The sequence below is a fragment of the Neolamprologus brichardi genome, chromosome 23 (genome assembly GCF_056152115.1).
Source record: "Neolamprologus brichardi isolate AB-2024 chromosome 23, ASM5615211v1, whole genome shotgun sequence".
In the NCBI taxonomy this organism is placed as follows: Eukaryota; Metazoa; Chordata; class Actinopteri; order Cichliformes; family Cichlidae; genus Neolamprologus; species Neolamprologus brichardi.
In genome coordinates, this window is record NC_142125.1 from 36040156 (window position 1) to 36058683 (window position 18528).

The following is an 18528-nucleotide window of genomic DNA, read 5'->3' on the forward strand; positions in this document are numbered from 1 at the left end:
TGGAGTAGTACAGATGGGCTTATATAATTAGTTGCACCTCTTTGCATAAAATTATTAATCGATATAAACTAGAGCTATTTATCAATAAAAATAGATGGAATTACCATGAGCAAGCACTTGGCAAAAAGTGGAAAGAAAAAACTCCCTTTTAACAGGAAGAAACCTCCAGTAGAACCAGGCGCAATGAGAAGCAGCCATCTGCCACAGCCAGCTGGTTTGTTGTCCCTCCTTCAGATTGTTTCCGCTTTTATTTTGAAATTTACAAGCTAGTTCCTTATATGGCTCAAGGCGTTGTGTGCGCCCTGGCTTTGTTTCGTCCCCACCCTGTGGTATACTATCCTTTTTGCTTGGGTACATTTGGCTTCCTGTTGAGTATTCTCAGTGTTGTTACATTCTCCCTGCTGGTGTTCAGAGTTTGGTTTCTTTTAAATTGTTTTTAGACATTCAGCTTACCTGGAGTGCTTTTCATCATCCATGTAAGCTTGGAATAAAATTCAATTATCTTACCTACCTGCTGTGTGCCTCCACAGGTTACAGTAACATTTCAGTTCAATTCAGTTTTATTTATATAGCAACAAACCACAACAACAGTCGCCTCAAGGTGCTTTATGTAGTAAAGTAAAGACCCTGCAATACAATTTTTCCTAAAAAAAAAAAGACACAAATAAAATGTAATAAAACGTTAAAAACTGTTGGTAAACAAAAAAACAAACAAACTCAGAGCTGCCTATACTGACACATTATTAAATCTCAAAAATAAGGCTTAAGATACATAGTTACAATACCACAACCCATATTTCCAGCTTGTTTTTTTGTCATGATGAATTTTATGAAAACAGGCAAAGAGCCATCCTAGCTGTGAATTACAAACATACACTCACACACACATGTGTGACTCTGCCATTTGGTGACCTGAAAAATTGTCTTTGTGTCCCTTTTGTTGTTTGCTCAGTGGAGCGCTGGGTAAACTAATTTGGCGTGCTCACGCCACTAAACCGTGTGAACGACACACAGAGCTTCAACTAATGCTACACTACAACAGTCTAGCAGTGAAGCCCCACTGAACCCCTGGCGTCTTAGAACAATTGCTGCTGGAAAAATCAGGAAGAGCCCCCGATGTCCGCGGGAAGTTCACGTGATAAACTTGACAGCTTCCTCTTCTACGGGAAACGTGTAAACTCGAGTGAACTCAGCAGGCTGAAGTCTGAACCTTCTGAAGTGTTTGACGTTAGAACATTTTTTGAATGATTCATGGCTTGACAGAAAAAGCCCACGCTGTCAAGTCCCTGTGCAGCATCTGTTCCTATAGAGTGAAATAGCAGTGAAGTACAATGCTGATGTAAGAATATTGATTACAGCAGCTTTAAATGACTGATTCTTGCTTACAGCACCGAGTGCAACACCTGCCCGAAGGGCACCAGTAACTTTATTCAAAACCAAAATGTCACAGTCTAAACTTATTGAATTTGGGACCGCCTGAATTTTCTCAATATGCAATCTTTATTTTTCACCAGAAATGGCTCCTGGCATTTCTCCTGGATATTTTATGAGATCGACTCTTGACATTCTCACACCGGCGCCATATTACTTAACTGGAGAAAAACAAAAGAGCACACTTTAATGTGAAAAGGAACCATGTTTATTTTTCACTCTCATACAGACTTAGCTCAGACAGTAGTGACGCAAGCTCTCGTACTGTATTATTTTCCCGTAAAAATATCCACAGAGACTGAAGGGATAACATCATGGCCTCATACAAAGTTCAAATGGAAACATTAAATTAAACACAATATTTGCATCATTTACAAGGAAACACAGAGTCCAATCTATCGCCAATAAACACAGAATTGAAGCTCATTTGTCCTATGTATTGTGTTTTGAACCAACGTCCGTCAAGATATACAACCAAATCTTTACATTTACAATTTTGTAATGCTTAACAATTATTCAGTGGACTCTAACCTAAATTACAGAGCACATACTGTACTTGATTGTGTTTCTTCTGGGAGGTTTTGTTATACGGATTTGGACTATTTACGTATCAACAGCTAAAACTCATGTTGGCTAATTTTATCCATTTAAATTGGAGAAATTAAGGAAAAACAAAAAAAACAAATAGGACCCGGTGACTGAGTGAGGTGAGTTTACCCTACTGACATCGTCATTGTGCAACACGTCTGAGGACAGCCCCCCTGTGCGTGGGTGGTTGACTTAATAAAGTATCTTTTTATAGACAGTCTGAATATAGGTTTGATGACCTGAAGTGTAAAAAGAACATGTAAAGCAGTATGTAGAGATGAGAACACCCTGGTTTTGGTGTAACGGTACTGTGGCACAGATGTGTCCCACTAAATATCCATATGCTCAATTAGCAGAACGTTTAAAAAAAGAAGAAAAGAAAAGAAAAAAATGACACTCAAATGTCCATTTCACACCTAATCTCCAATAATAACCTGTGTCTACAACTGTAACACAATTCACATATTATGTACCACATAAAATAATAATGACAAGACTTGTATGACTGCCAAAAACGAACTGAACACAATAAGTCCAACACAACACTTTCCCAATATGAATACATGTTAATTGCACCAGAATGCATTTGAATGTTAAGCTACAAAAAGCATGAATAAAGTATGAACAATGTGCAAAGACAAAGTCTATATTTAAGGGAACTCTGCATTTAGTATTGACCATAATGCTATTTTCTTCTCTGTCACATTTTAAAAATAAGTCTCCATTTATTCTCGTAGCGTAAAATTTATATGAACAGCAATGGCTACTTTGGTTCCTTTTTAATGAGCAAGGAAAAGATAAGAGGGGTGAAATTACTTTACAAAATATACATCTGTAATTCTGCTCTTTCCAACAACCCTGACTGATGAAAGTATACTTTTTGTGTTTATGTGTGCAGTATGTGCAGTTTGAGGGAATTTCAAAATGCAATATCTAAGAAAATAATCTAAAAAAGGCAGGTAGAGAGGAAAATAATAATTGATTGTGGCTTGTATCCTAGTTACCATGGTACAAATAAGCTCACCATAGCCCAAAGTGCCTTAGAGTAGATTTTTCTAGTCCAGCACAGTCTTGAGACTGATTTAGACTGAGTTATTACAAAGCCTTTCAAAGTCAAGCCCAACATTAACCAGAGTCAGATTTGATTGAGCAAATTTTAATAATAGACAGAAAATCTGTTTGAGAGGCTTTGACAAAGCAACACGTCATGCAATACGTCTTCTTTTTTTCTTTTTTGCACAGTAAAGCTGCACTAGGTAACTTTGCACAAATGCTAGCAAGTTCTGTTGCTGTCTGAGAAAGTGAAGTTGCTGTGATACTCGCATAGACATTTAGCCCAAGACAAACAGGGTGTTATGGCATGTATCAAAGGAAGCCAGCTTGTAAAGGAGGAATAAATCAGACATTTGCAAGTCTGGCTTTTTATTAGGACAGTGTGCTTGCTAGCTTCTGATAGAGATGTCATTGCCTCTGGGTACAAAAGTGCATATGAGGAGAATTTATGTTGGGTAAATAGAGCAGAGCTGGTTGAATTAAAGAGGATAGATCCCTCTTCTGTTCTCTATCCAAAGATGAGTACTTTCACATCTCTTGCCCAGTGCAGCTTTAAGATACTAAATTTGGGTTGATTTATTTTTGTCTCTGTGTAGCCTTCAGTTGTTGGGTTCCAGTCCCTCTAGATGGTCAGGGATCGGTAGACCAGTAAGAATGGTTAGACACTTGTTCCACACGTTGAACACAGGACACACGGGTTGGATGAAAGAGACATGAAATGTGTGTAGGTGCTGGGAGCCTACAGCATCATAGAAGCTCAGGTATCCGGAATCGTAATCCAGCAGGACCCCAACGCGTCGCAGGTGGGGTGATGGCTCAATCGCTAGCTCCTTGCTGTTGTGACGAACCACCCAGGAGTTGTTGCAGCGGCAGAGCACCCAAGACGCTGAGTTCTTGCCGATCCATTCGTGCTTGGGGGCTGACTTATAGGCTATGCCTACAGCATACCTTGGAAGGAGATAAAATTTCTATTATCATTATTTGGAAACCAAAGACCATCAGTATTTGCTTAGTTGAGTATATCAGTATTCTGTTCATAAGTGAATATGGTGGTATAAGCAGATGAAGTGGTGAACTGTCAGAAGTAATTGTGAAATGAGGCAAAGCTTTCAATTTCAACATCAATCTAGGTTCCATCCTTCATTTGTTTCCATGACTGAAAAGTTGGGATTGCGGATACAGCTACCTGCGTAGTGTGTCTACACGCATCTTTAGCAACAGGCTGAGGATCTCAGACATCTATAAGGACCTGCTGCTCCTTTATGCAGAAAGCAACAAACTGAGGTGGTCCAAGCATCTAAATAGGATGGAGCTTTCCTTTTAGAGGTTCTCTGGTCATGCTTGGCTGGGAGGAACCCCAAAGGCTGATCCAGAATACAATAGAGGGATTACATTTGTCATCTGACATAGGAGGATACCTCAGGAGAAAGAAGGAGGTTTTGGTGGGGAAAAGTCTGCAAAGCCCCACAACCTAACTTTGAAGAAGTGGACAGAAATGCATAGATGGATAGATGTTATCCTCAAACAGAATCCATAAATTATTACTTAAAATGTGTAGCTCTCACCATGTGCTCCCTCCAATGAGAGCTTCCCAGTAGTGACGCCCACTGTCAATATAGACATTTCCCACTACACCGTAGCTGCTCTGGCTGGCGAACCGCTCTTGGCTGTGGCCTTTCTTGGATGTGGTTTCATCTCGCTCCACTGTCAGGTTGTCGTGAGACACTTTCAGCTTCTTGTGAGCAGATTTAGGATCAAGCTTGAATGGCTGGCCTGTTCGTAGTAAACGAGATAAATAGAAGAGTTGATTTACAAATGGTTCCCATAATTTGCTAGGAAAAGACAGAGTATACCTGAGTTCTTACCAACTTGACCATAAGGACCATGTAGTTACCAGTAAGAGATTATAGTGAAGACTTTTCTAGCATACGCAATTTCTCTCCTTAACCTACTTACCACCTATGGCATAGTAATTAGGGGCTGTGTGTTTACAGACAGGAAAAAAAAAGACTCAGGACTATTTCAGTCTTTATCATCTTACTGTTTGTCTTTAAAGTCCCTGGTTCACTGCTTCTGCTCCCCGCTTGGTTAATAGCCTTCACAACAAAGATATACTTGGTGCCACTCTGCAGACCGTGCACTGTGTAGTGGTTCTGCTTGATGTTGGGAACAATCATCCAGCTTTCCAAGGAGTTACAGAGACCTGAGAGTGGAGGAAAAAAACAAAAAAGTCATGTCAGATTTAGTAAATAGACAGTTAATTCACTTAAATTATAATTCATTGTATTTATTTTTTGCATTATGCGACTCTATAGGACAAAGTCTAGAATGAAAATGAAACTGAAGTGCTGAAGAATTCATATAACTGCAGGCATTTCTCCTTAAAATAACTCAAAAATAACAGAAAAACTATTTACTTAAGAGTTCCCTGGAAGAAAAATGCATCGCTGTGTGAAAGGACGGTGAACAAAATAACTGGTTGTGTGCAACCCCATGCCAGTGGAAACAGTTGAGAGGGTGTGAAAAGGCACATGAGGAAACTATTCACACCTCATTGACTTCATAGCTGCACTGTGCTCCCTCTGCTATGTGTGTTTGTGTGTCTTTGGTATGTGCTTTTTATTTAATGGCACTTCAGAGCTGCTGCACAACCTCCTAAGGCATATGTGTGTATATGTGGGTGTTCATTTTCCCTCCATTTCATGTCTTTGTTTCCCTGCTGATTTACTCGGGAAGTTGCCACTGCTCGTTGTTATCCATCCATAGATGGAAACCAGTGTTTTGGGTGTGTGTGTGTTTTTTTAAAAATAATGAGCACCCACAATGCAGATTTTAATGTCACTGTCACATAAACTGTTATGCCATATTCTAACAAAGACCTCTAAACAGACAAAATTATCATCGGGTGCGCTGACACTGAACACAAAGTCGTTTAAATATTTGTTTTACCTTTTAAAATGTTAAAGCAAGAGAGGAAATGAAGAGTCATATTCATTTACGAAATGAAATGGAAGCATTTCTGCAGTTATGTAAAGATAATTTGCAGCACAGGCCTAAAACTAACCTGTATATTATGGAGCCCTACAAAGGACATTGGAAAAAAAAATGAATATGAAATTTGTGAGATCTTGCAAAGCTTTTGCGAGATCACGCAAAATAGGCCGCATCCTTCAGAGGCTGCATTTGAAGGCTGATTATGGCGAGCCAGGCGAAAACGGCTGTCCCAATTCGAAGGCTGCTCCAAATGCATCCTTCATTTTCCCGAATTTGATGGGTCGGGTGTATCCTTCGTGGCCCAATCTATCCCAGAATTCATAATGTGGCCCAGCCAATTCCAGTTTCCAGCAATGGTTGCAGCTATTACGCTTTTAAGATATTTTCAGGCAAGAATGTAGCTGTGTAAACTTCAAATATCTGCTCGGTTTATCAAGACATCAAACACAAAAGTGCTCCGAGGTTTTCGATAACGTCTGTTACCCACCAGCTCAAACCTAACCAGGAGGTCGAGGCCCACTAGAGCTGACGAGAACACCGCACTTCCGGTACATCGTGCCTGGACCTCCCGTCAGCTTCAAGCTGGCGGCCTCCGAAGGATGCAGCCTATTTTGGAAGATCTCACCAAAGGTTTGCGGGAAAAAGTAACTTGAGATCTCGCAAAAGTTCATTTTCATTTTTTTTTTCTCTAATGTCCCTTGTGGGGCTCCGCAGTATATTGTAAACTCACATATGCTAGCTTAATTCTTTCAGAAATGATAGCTAGACAGTGAGATAGCCTTGATGACTAACTTTAGTTAACGCAAAAACATAACTTGTCAAGGTGATTATAGATGATAGTTTGTTATGTAATATATAATTCACTGATTATGGAAGAAAAAGCATCTAAAGTCAGGCTAACAAAAGCTAGCTTAGCATAAAAGTATGATCTGTTAATAATATAATATGGTCTAGTAAAGCTACTTTCAATATTCTGAATTATTTATATTGACGATAATGTGCTTAGTAAATGAATAATCATAATGAAAGTAGACCGGCACCTAAATTCATTAGTTATCAGTTTAGGCTAATATGTTAAACATGTATTTGTGTGTACTTTGTTTTTGAATGCAATTTAAATTTCTTTGGAGGAAAAAGAAACAATGAAATGTAGTTAACTAAAAATCCTGAATCCTGAAAATTATTAAATCCATGATGCTAAAGACTAAAGGCAATATTAGTGTATGCCACCATGCAGTTATTATTTAACTACTGAGGAAGCTACTGACACTACAACAAGCTAAAAGACCTCTAAGACTAAAAAGCAGTTTGTGCATGATCTTGTCATGCATTTCCCACTGGAAATTAGATTCAGAAGGCTGTACAGAACAATTAGAAGGATAATGTTTTCACTGTTCCATTCCATAAAATTACAATACTTCTACTTCCTGCATAGTGATACAACTCAATTTCCACAGGGGGGAAACTTCTTGCACATGACTTGAATGCCAAAAGAAACACCTCTGACATTACCAGACCTGATAACAAGAGGAGAGAAAAATCACACTGTCTTCGTGAATGGAAAGAGACAGAAATGTGAAAGCAAGAGAAGAAACGAAATGACAGTTTAATGGCTGTCATTTTTAAATACTCTCTAATCTGTGAAGTAATGACAAGGCAATGGCAAAGGTGTAACCTTACATAGATGGGAAGGAAAAAAAATAAAGGAAGGGTGTAACCCAAAAGTATCAGGAGCTGAGTGAAAAGGAGGGAAACAAAGCATGGGAACCAAGAAAAGAAATGGAAAAAGGTACTTTTGCTGTTAGGTAATTCTGTTTGAATGTTAGAAAGGATTTCAAAAAGAACAGATGAAAGACAGAGAAAAGGCGATTTGATTGAAAGGGAGCAGGGGATCTCGCCTTCAGATGCCCTGACCCCATTTTCTTCCTTGTAGTTGTTGCTCACTTGAGTGTGCTCATGATTGTCTAGGGCTTGTGTGTATTTGAGCAAGAGTGAGTATGTCGGCATATACTGCCTGTCTGTTGTTGCTCTACGAGACATTGTGTCACTTAGCGTGCGTCAAGGATGCTGATTCGTTTCCCAGCTGTCATCCCTCCTGACACATCTCACTCCTTCGATGCCACTTAAACCTAAATGTTTCACATGTTTCAGTGTAAGAACTCTGCGTTTCCAGTGAAGTCTAATCTTTTACTGAGTGCTCTCCATGCATTCTGGATTTGCTATTGTCAAATCTTATCCCTCTTCATCCTTCACAAGCTACAGTCATTTGATGTGTGACAACATCAGGGTGATAGTAGCATAAAGGCCAGAGGCTTCACTTCAGGAGCTTCCACTTCCACTCCAACGCTATCTTAGAAAAGCACTTCAACTCCCATCTGCCTAAGGGGAGCTAGTGGCCAGCAGTAGGGCAGCAGTTGATCTTAGGTCTGACGAGGATGCCTCCTGGATGCCTCTTAGGTGAGGTGTTTCAGGTATGTTCTGCCAGGAAGAGGTCCTGGAGCAGACCCAGAACTCACTGGAGAGGTTATATCTCTCAGCTGGTTTGGGAATGACTCGATGTGCCCTCGGATGAGGTGAGATGACTTGTCTAGAATTAGGGTTAGGGCTTGGTTTTGGATGTTTCAAGGTGGATGCATTTAGAAGGCCCAATTGACATTGGTATGGGGCAGAATAGGGCTTTCTGGCACTACTTTGTCTACTTTCAAGGTGCATGGAGAGAAGAAGAAAATCTAAAGAAGTTAAAAGTCTATCAACACTTTAATAATAATTTTAGTTCTTGACCAAGCCATTAAAGCTCGTAGCCCTCATCACGGTCATCCCTGATGTCTGTAGTGCACCCGTGCATATAGACAGCTGTCACTGGATTACTGTGATGATGAATAAAATTAAACTACCATAAAAGTGTCAGCATTCAAACATAACATGATTCTTAGACAAGGTTGATCTTCTTAAAGGATATGTGAATGTTTATTCACAATTCAGCGTGACAGATGGAAATTACATCAATCTGTTTGCATTCACATTTACCAAGTTAGTACTGCTAAAAGGATTGCTTTTTTTCCCACAAATTACATTAATTGGATACTTAGGAAGTGGAGTTGTACCTTAATTACTTAATGGAGGCCATTACAGTGCTTTAAGACCCTGAATGTGGCGCTCAATGGGTCGCTTCAACCTCTCTCCTTCCCCCTGGGAAGTTTTTTTTTTATGCAGTTCAAAAAGCTCTTCCCTACAAACGACTCACCATCTTTCAACTTTCTTTTTTATTTTGCTAATGCTAATGAATTCACCCCCGTAACCTCTTATTTTCTTTATTGTAGCTGGGACCTTAAAAATAACTACCAAAATAAACTTTGTAGATTGGTTATCTGAGCTGGGTTATATCTTCATGTATTTATTCATTCTTGTGCTTTCAAGATTTGAAAAACCATTTAGTTCTTATCTGATTCCAGCATTCATTTCATACTTACTGGCAATGTTGGACTGTCCGGTGAAAATAGCATACTGGAGCTCATAGGACGTCACAGTGAATTCATCATCTGACGTCCAGTGGGCAGTGATCGTGTCATAGGACGCCGTGCACAGTTCTTCCCTTATGCACGGAGCACTTGGAGCTGCAATGATTGAAGAAAAAAATCATCGCCTCAGGCCCTAATTTTAGATTGTGTTTGGATAAAATTGCAAATTACATTAGCGATATTCCAAAGTGATGACACACTCAAAGGTTGTCAGCTATTACAACGGTAGCCCTGATTAACCTTGTACGTGTTCATTTGCTTCGATTTATGAGTCTACAAGCTTCATTACACATAGGACTGAGGATGCTCTTTCTAATAGAGTGGTAGGCTGAGCATTAAAAGGAAGGCAGGAGCAAAATAATAAACAAAAAGCAGATTGCATTAACAGCAGGAACAGTAAATGTAACAGCCCTTTTTTGGAGTAACAAATGCGAGTTGTTACATAACCAGAGATGTTAGATTGGCTCTCTTCCACTCATGCATTGATTCATTGGAAAACTTCATTATGTTATAACTGTTTTTGTTCCACAGAGAAATAAATACAGTGAATCACTCTTGTATTCAGTGCATGAAACCTCTCGGTAGCAAGAGATAGAAACAGAATGGACCGAGGTAAAGAAATAAAGATACAAAGGCACAGCTTAAATTGATTGTAAAGCCACTTCCTATCTCTTTCTTTGTCTGTCACTCGCTCCCTCTCCCAAGCCTTCTGTCATGAGTGGCTGCACATAGTGGAGTGATTCAGACTGATTCACTTAGTGAAAAGGCCCTCCAGCGAAGCCCTCATGCATCACAGAGAATAAATACGAGCCAGCCACTTTCACAGACCTTCAAAACCCACTACACTACCTCATTTTTGTCCCCACCAAGCTCCATAATTCATGCAGTGACATTTTGATGGGGCCTTGCAAATAGGGCATCGGAAATTAATGTTGAAAATTAATTTTAGAGTTAATAGGCTGGGGTCTGTTCAAATGCAATGCTTGAAGAAAACCGAGACATCAAAAGATTTTTTTTTAAATCCTAAATTAAAGCATGAATATAATCTTAATTGGAGGCAATATTTGAGTTTCACAGTCCATGAGAAACTGAATTGTGTAATCAAAGGGCTACACTATAGATTAAGACTATACCTTAGGTCATGGATTCAAAGAAAGAAGCCATCAAAAGATGATGATAATGAGGATGAACATGAACAGCAGTTCTCAGTGATTGTCACCACACATTTTGAAAATTAGTTGTCTGGTTAGTCAGTATAATCTGTCCTGTCTTCCACCTCTGTTGTTGTGATTTAGCACTGTATAAATAAAACTGAATTGAACTGAATTGAATTATAATCAGCAGACGTCCATTTGATGAAAAATGGAGGTTAAACATAAAGGTTTCCCAAGCAGAAAGTTCTGGGTTTCTGGGTAAAAATAAAGCCTGCAGTTCCTTGAATGGCCACTTGAGGCTATCTTCAAATGCAAAGATTTCCATGTTAAAAGGCTGAACTTTACAGCAGAATAAACATCTTTACAGCCTGATACAAAAGAGACTTTGCATCTTAATGCCAAATTACTCCCTTTTGGAGTCACCCACCTGAATTGTATCTAGGCTTATGGGGTCAGATTTAGTTGAATAGACAAAATAGCACAATCTCTAAACTCCTTGGAAACATATCCCTAAACGGAAATTTTGTGTCACAAACATTAACAAATGCTTTTTACGCTTCTCACCATATTTTGTGTTTTGAGAAATACATATCCAACACGGTCAGTTGCAGATATTCCCACTTTATACATGCCACCCTGTCACTGTCCTCTCTTTGTAAATACTTAAAATTTTAATTTAACCTTTAGGGCCCTACATGGTCAAGCTCCTCAGTACATATCTGACCTGCTGAAACCACATTCCTCTTCCCGAGCTCTAAGGTCATCAGGTCAGAGACTGTTGGTGGCCCCACGCACTCGATTTAAAACTCGTGGTGGTCGGGCCTTTCAGGCAGTGGCACCAAGGTTGTGGAATTCTCTCCCACTGGTTTTACGCTATATAGACTCCACTGATTCTTTTAAAAAGCAGCTGAAGACATTTTCATATAGGCAAGCTTTTAATTAATTTGCTTTTATGTTGTATTTTACTGTTTTACATTGTTATTTGTTGTATTTCCATTTTTTCATTTTCTTTGTTGTAAACCACTTTGTGATTTTTATCTGCAAAAAGTGCTATAGAAATAAATTTTACTTACTTACCAACAGTATTTTTTTTTTCATCCAATACCCACTCTGCACTAACGAAACACATTAGTTAAGCTGGTCCATAGTCTACTAACCAGTGTTCTAGCATTTTATTTGAATGCTACTTGGCACTAATTAGCAGTGATCTGTATAGTACATTGAATGCCTGCCAAGCTTGTTAGCATTAGTTGGTAACATAGAACATCACCCAAACACAGTCAGTCTATGAGTTTTACCAGTGAGGTAATCCAGATTCTCCAACAGCTTCTTCTCTCTAGTAAAGTCCAGGGCAAATGTGTCGAAGGTGTCAGTCAGGTGTATCTCAGGAATCAGCACTTGGGTTGATGCAGTAGCCATGGAAACTCTATATCAGGACCAGTAGATACTTGTAATACACTTTTCATATGAACTAGTCAGTTTAAGTTATTTTGTAATTGTATATGTATGTTATAGGGGTGTTTTTGAAGGGTAGACCACCCGAAAATAGATTTTAACTGGACTTGGAAAAATAAAAGCATCGCTCATGTCAACATCACAAGTGTTAGCGATACAGTGACAAGCGTTTTTAGCATTTTGCAAAGCATTGTACATAACATCCATATACAGAATTAACACCTCAACAATTGCTAAATAAAAACACAAATTCCCAATCTAAAGAAAATCATCTTCCTAATTAGTGAAGCTGTGTAGATTAGATTCTGATTGAAACACTGCTTTTGTATGAAGGACTAAAGGATAATGATTTCTTTTTATATCACCCCTTTTGTTTCTCCTGAGGATGCACATATTGGAGAGCAGGTTTTGTTCTCAATTGCCAAATCAATTAGTCAGAGAGCTTAAGCAGGGAACGGAATAAGATTATGCTAAATAGAAGATGAAATCCCACTCTACTTGTTTTGGCTGTTGGCGAAGTCATGTATACAAAGTTTTCAAACTGTTTCTCACCATTTATGTGGTTGCAGTCTTTAACTTCTCCCTTAAGCTAGATTTTAACATGCTGAGCTGAATAATTAAGGCATGCGGTCAGTGTGTGGGCTGTCTGACCTCTCATTGATGCTCTTGGCTGTCTGCAGAAAGCGAGCATGATCGGTTTCTTTCAGCGTTTGATCGGCCTGTGTTATGAGGGCTGTGGACCTCTCTATGCATTGCTTGCAGTTGGAGATCTGTTGGGCGAGCTTCCGAAGCCTCTGTGCCTAGAAAGTGTGAAAGAGAAAGTCACAGAAAAGACTATCAGGATGAATCGGAATGGATGAAATAGTGGTTATGCAAGTTAAGGTGTTGTAAATCATTATGGTTGATAACATAATCAGAGCTGATGGCACGAAACGTCCCAGAAATATGGGGTTTTATGGGCGCAAGGAGATGGATGTTAACATTTTGAAGTCACTCATACATGAAAAGGTCAAATCCACGATTGACTAATGCAGGTAGTCATCAAATTCTGCATGTTTTCTTCTACTGGTATTAGCATCACAGAAGGTTAACAAAGGGCATGAACATACTCATCATCCATAAATAAAATCACAGGACATTTAGTTTAGCTTTCACTTTACTTGTCTCTTTTTCCACTATCTTTTTGCACGTGACACTTCAAGGTAATGTTTTGGACATAGCTACCCATGATTGGTTGGTTTCTTAAATTCTGTTTTGAAGCCTTGAGGAAACAGACTTGACAACGAGATTGAAAAGTCATTAGGCATTGAGCACATTTATCCGCTATTTTGAAAAAACTTTTTATTTTATTCAGTATGACATAAAATTAGTGACTGACCCATCAACTTAGCAGGATAGCGTTTATAGGTGTCATAGGGGCTCATTTGCTTTCCCATAGACGTCTGTAGAACGACTATAGAAAGTCGTTTTTGCAACCAGATACTGGCTATCTGGTGGCCTTCGAATAGAATGGTGGTTTAAGACAGCAGTCACCAACCTTTTTTGTACCATGGACGGGTTTATGTCCGGACCAGCCTTTAAGGTGTTGCGGATAAATACAACAAAATAAAACCAGTACCGGTACCAAAAAAAAGAAGATTTATTCATAACACACGGGAAACGACCCAGGGAAACCGAGTTAGCGATAAAAACAATAAAAAAAATAATGCTAAAATTGCTGAGAACCATGAATTTCACACCCAAGCCTCAACTCTCACGGTCTGGGGGATTGTGGACTGCTGGTTTAAGACACTTCCGCGCTGACTTAATTTTTCCAGCTTGGAAGCTACGTCCATGGTTTATCTTGTGTATGCCAATAAAAATGTATGAATTCAATTATTCATATGGATCATTTTAAGGGCATTCATTCTAGTAGGGAAATCTGAAATCGTGTTCATTATTTGAGTCACTTTACCCTACCTACCTTGTTGCTCATCTGCAAGATGCTTTGCAACCCACCAAACTAATGTAACAACATGCCTCTTGTTTTCTGTGGTTGGAGATATGGGTGTATAGGTCTTGTTGCCGCACTACTAGAGCTACCATCAAAAATAAATTGTTTCATTTAAAAAAAAAAAAAACAACATTTTTTCTTGGCTGGAGTAGTCCTCAGAAGCTCCATATAGATTTAAAATCTTAACAAAAGAAAAATATATAAAGAGCAGACAGGGTGCTTGGCAAAATGTTTTCTTTCAATATCAGCTAATCTTCTCATGCCCCAGCTAATCTTAACTTTTTCATAGCTGTCAGTGATTCTGCTAAATGCAAATCTGGGATTTTAGATGGCCTTGTTTGCTCCTCGGTTTCATTTTCTTTCCCTGTCAGCAAAGATTTCAGGAGACAGATTTAGGTCAGTGGTTGCATTGAGGTCAAAGGACATTTCATCAGCAGCTTGGCTTGCAAAGAACCCAAGATACTGTAATCCTGATTTAAGGGCACTGAAAATTTCCATCAATTGCTAGTCATTATTACTACAGCTACAACTTTGTCTCAGAAAAGACAGTGTTGAGTTGTTTTTGAGTATGAGTATCACAAACACCCAAAATCAATTTGTAAGAATTCTGTTGGTCTATAAACAATGATCCATCCATCTGTATCCATTTCTCTATTTGCTGCACAATCCTAACAGCTGAAAGCCTAGATTACATGGTAAAAAAAAAAAAAAAAACATCCCTAGTGCATTCCAAGTCTCATTAGACGGAGCTTAAAGAAATCATCTTGGTTTAGAGTACGAGAAAGAGTGCCGTCCCATATGCTCTGGGATCTGCTTTTGGGCAGTCTGTCTGTTTTTCCCTTCTGTTGAATATGTGTTGAAGGGTTTGCCGTCTGTTGGAAGAGTAAGGATCAGGACAAGCAACTGTGATGAAGCATTGTGTTGAATAGAAAATGAGGTCTGATGATATCTTAAATTGATGTCAGAGAGTTTAAATTGGGATTAATAAAAGCTTGGCCTTATAAGTCAATCAACTCTAGCAAAACACAAGCTCTAAATTGTAGTTCTGTGTCATGTAGATATTAAACACACAGCATGAATGAGGGAATCCATTTGTTTCACAGGTGATTACAGCTGCAGACAAGGTTCACTCACGGAGGATTATTATGTGTGCTTGAGCAGTTGATAGATGGACTGAAGCAGCATTTTAATATTAAATGAAAGTTGTAAGAAAGATTGAGAGAATATGTAGGGAAAGCTTGTTATAAATACAGCATTTATAGCAAACAAATGGTGTCACAGTCCTCGCCCCTCTGAGCGTTCTATGGGCAGAAATCTGTGCCATCAGAAACTGAATTTGAATAAGTTACATTTGAATTTGAATTGCTCGGATTGAATCTGAATTGTAACTTGAATAAATGCTTTTAAAAACAGAATATGAATTAGCCCAATTTGAAATTCAATTTATTGGTTTGAAAATGATCATCACTAGACTGAAATTGAATTTTATAGTTTGAAAATGAATTCATTTACTTTGAAACTGTATTTTATCCTTTAAAAATTTAGCTCTCGAATAATTTCAGATTCACTTCTCACCATTCAGTTTCAGTTCTACAATTCAATTTCAGTTCCAAAATTCAGTCTTTTGGGACTTACATCTGGTTCCGGTTCAAGAGTAATCGAGCGCAGATTAATAGAAAGTGTTACTGACAGGAATCTACAACGTCTTGAGCTGAATTAAGACTTCAGAAGTAATTCGTCATGTCGAATGACCAGTGGATAAACTCTCAGGTTGGTAATAAATGTATTACATGTATAAGAACAAGTGTCATGTTAACAAATGATAGCCGTACAGTAACTTTTATGCTTATTGTAGCTGTTAGCTAAAAACGCTAATCTAGCGTAGTTTGCTCTGGATTCAGCTTTGACAAACAAATATGATCGACTGTTTCTAGTAGAATTCCAAAGTTGTCATCTTGTACCCTGTCAGAGCCCTGTATGCTTGCAGAGACCCCTACAGTAGGGAAATATGCAAAACAGTGTCCAAACCTTTGTATTTTAGCTTTATTTATGTCTTACACAGCATCCCAACTCTTTAGCTAACTTAATAACTTTAGCTAAAGTGAATAGTTAGTCTAATTCATTAGTGCAGCATTACTGGATCACCTAAGTTTGAAGTGATATAATATGATATACAACTATCACTGAAACAGCAAACTTTGAAAATAAACAAACAACACTTCTCATTCTCTAAACATTCTCTAAATAAAATTCAATTTCAGTTTAGTGATGATCATTTTCAAACCAATAAATTGAATTTCAAATTAGAGCTAATTCATATTCAGTTTTTAAAAGCATTTATTCAAGTTACAATTCAGATTCAATCTGAGCAATTCAAATTCAAATTTAACTTATTCAAATTCAGTTTCTGATGACACAGATTTCTGCCCATAGCGTTCACCTCACCTTCCCCTCTTTGATCTTGTTCCCGATGATCTGCCTCCTCTGCTGAATAATGTCAATCAGGACGTCACACTCCTCCAAGAGCTTGCCCTCCTGGCGGGACGCGTTCACCTGAGAAACCAATTCACGGCAAGTATTAGACAAACAAAGAGACTGATGAAAGGTGTGGATGGGGTATATAGAGGGATGTATGTTTAGTGATTCCACATCATGTCCACTGAGGGACAGGGTGTTATTTTCATCCATCAGCCAGCCCTCCTGTCTGGAAGCAAACACTTGACGAAGATGGGGCATATTTAGCTATTTTCCCTCCTGCTGGCTAGAGGGCTGAGTGATAAGGAAAGTAAGCGTGAAGCACTATGTCTGTAACAAAGCACACATGACTCTCAGAAATATGCTGTGCAAGGGTAATGAAATGAGCTCTTATACACGGTACAGTGTATACATATTTGCCTTTTTATATGAGTGTGAGAATTCTGAATGTGAAAGAAATGTACAGTAGGTTTATGTTTTTGCTGTTTTATATATTAAACAAGTACATAAAAAGGTGAAGCGACATACAAATAGACCTTGTGGAAAAAATCTGACTCTCTGAGCAACTTCAATAAGTTGCTTTTCAAATTCAACAAAGGGCATTTGTGAACTGTCACAGACATGTAGACATCTATATCAAAATGCCCAATTCACAGCAGAGATAAACATGTTCACAGGCTGATAAACTAAAGTATTTTTGGTCGTATTTTCCCCTTCATAAAAACTCTACTTCCTAACTCATAACTAGTTATCCATTATTAGAAGTGTGGCAGCTTTCAGAGGCAGGTTGGCTAGCTACAAACTGGATGGCTAACTCTTTGCTAATCTTCGGTTCAGCTAATTCAAATCAAAGATCTAAATCTTCAAACTGTGTTTGAGATGTTGGTGCCTTTTTGAATCATTTTTAATGCAATTATCTGACAAATAATATGCCATGCTCTTCCACTAATTTTACTAACCAGGCGTTCTATCTATTGTAGCTAACCTAGGTTAGTTAGCTTGCTAAAGAAGCTAACTAGTCGAGAGTACTTATTATTCATGACAAAAAAAAATATGCAGCAACTTTATTTTTACAGATGCTGTCGTGTAGCATTTAAGGGGAATGGAATATAAAGGTGATTACATCTAAACAGTCAAATTATTATTTTCATATACAGACATATATACCTACAATAATTGTAGGTATATATTATGGAATTCACAATATGGAATTCCAGTGTAGAGCCTAGTAATATCCTAAGTGAGCAGCAGTATTATAAAAGGAGCATAATTAGCCTAATTTCAGTCTGTGGACTGAAACATCTGTGTGCCTCAAATCCCACTGATGGCAGTTAACTTTAATAAAAATGATTTAGTCTAGCTGGAAGGTGTTTGAAAAAGTGCAGCTGACCACTTTCAAGGTGGTTCTGCCATGAGGGTCCATTCTGTGAGGCAATTGATTCACTTTGCAGTTGGAACCTGTACAGTCTGAGCAGGCTATAAAAGTTGTTCAAGTCCAATTATCAGAGTGCAGGTCCAAACATAATGTGTAATTTCTCATTGTGGTCATTTCCTAGCGGCCCTTTCAGCACCTTGTAAAGTGTTTTCTTGCTGCAGCAGAGCGATAGCACTGGGAGCAATGAAAGGGAAGTCTGCTGTGAGCGTTACCGAGCTGAAGAAAGACTGCACAGTTATTCATGCAAACATACACTCTTACAAGCACACATCGATGCTGACAGGTGTTTTAATAATGACATCATAGGGGCTCATTTGCGTTTCCTCCACAGAGCCGAACGAGGTTGGAGTAGACTTCCACAATATCCTCAGCGTCCCTTCCTAAACAGCATTTATGTGATTTTCTGGGATCATTTTGCCAACAGAAACAATT

The 18528-nt window shown here is 38.6% G+C and overlaps 1 protein-coding gene across 1 annotated transcript in view; it reads right to left on the reverse strand.

Annotated features, from left to right (window-relative positions):
- Positions 1-1616: 1616 nt before the first annotated feature.
- The window catches only part of LOC102780423 (E3 ubiquitin-protein ligase Midline-1-like), a 54517-nt gene continuing 37605 nt past the window's right edge, over positions 1617-18528 (reverse strand). The window contains exons 4-10 of the mRNA XM_006795681.3: positions 16632-16739; positions 12845-12993; positions 12037-12164; positions 9537-9680; positions 5114-5275; positions 4638-4845; positions 1617-4020 (exon numbers count right to left, since the gene is read on the reverse strand). Of these exons, the coding sequence (XP_006795744.1) occupies positions 3672-4020; positions 4638-4845; positions 5114-5275; positions 9537-9680; positions 12037-12164; positions 12845-12993; positions 16632-16739 (1248 nt within the window). The 3' untranslated portion in view covers positions 1617-3671. The remainder of the gene's footprint in view (positions 4021-4637; positions 4846-5113; positions 5276-9536; positions 9681-12036; positions 12165-12844; positions 12994-16631; positions 16740-18528) is intronic.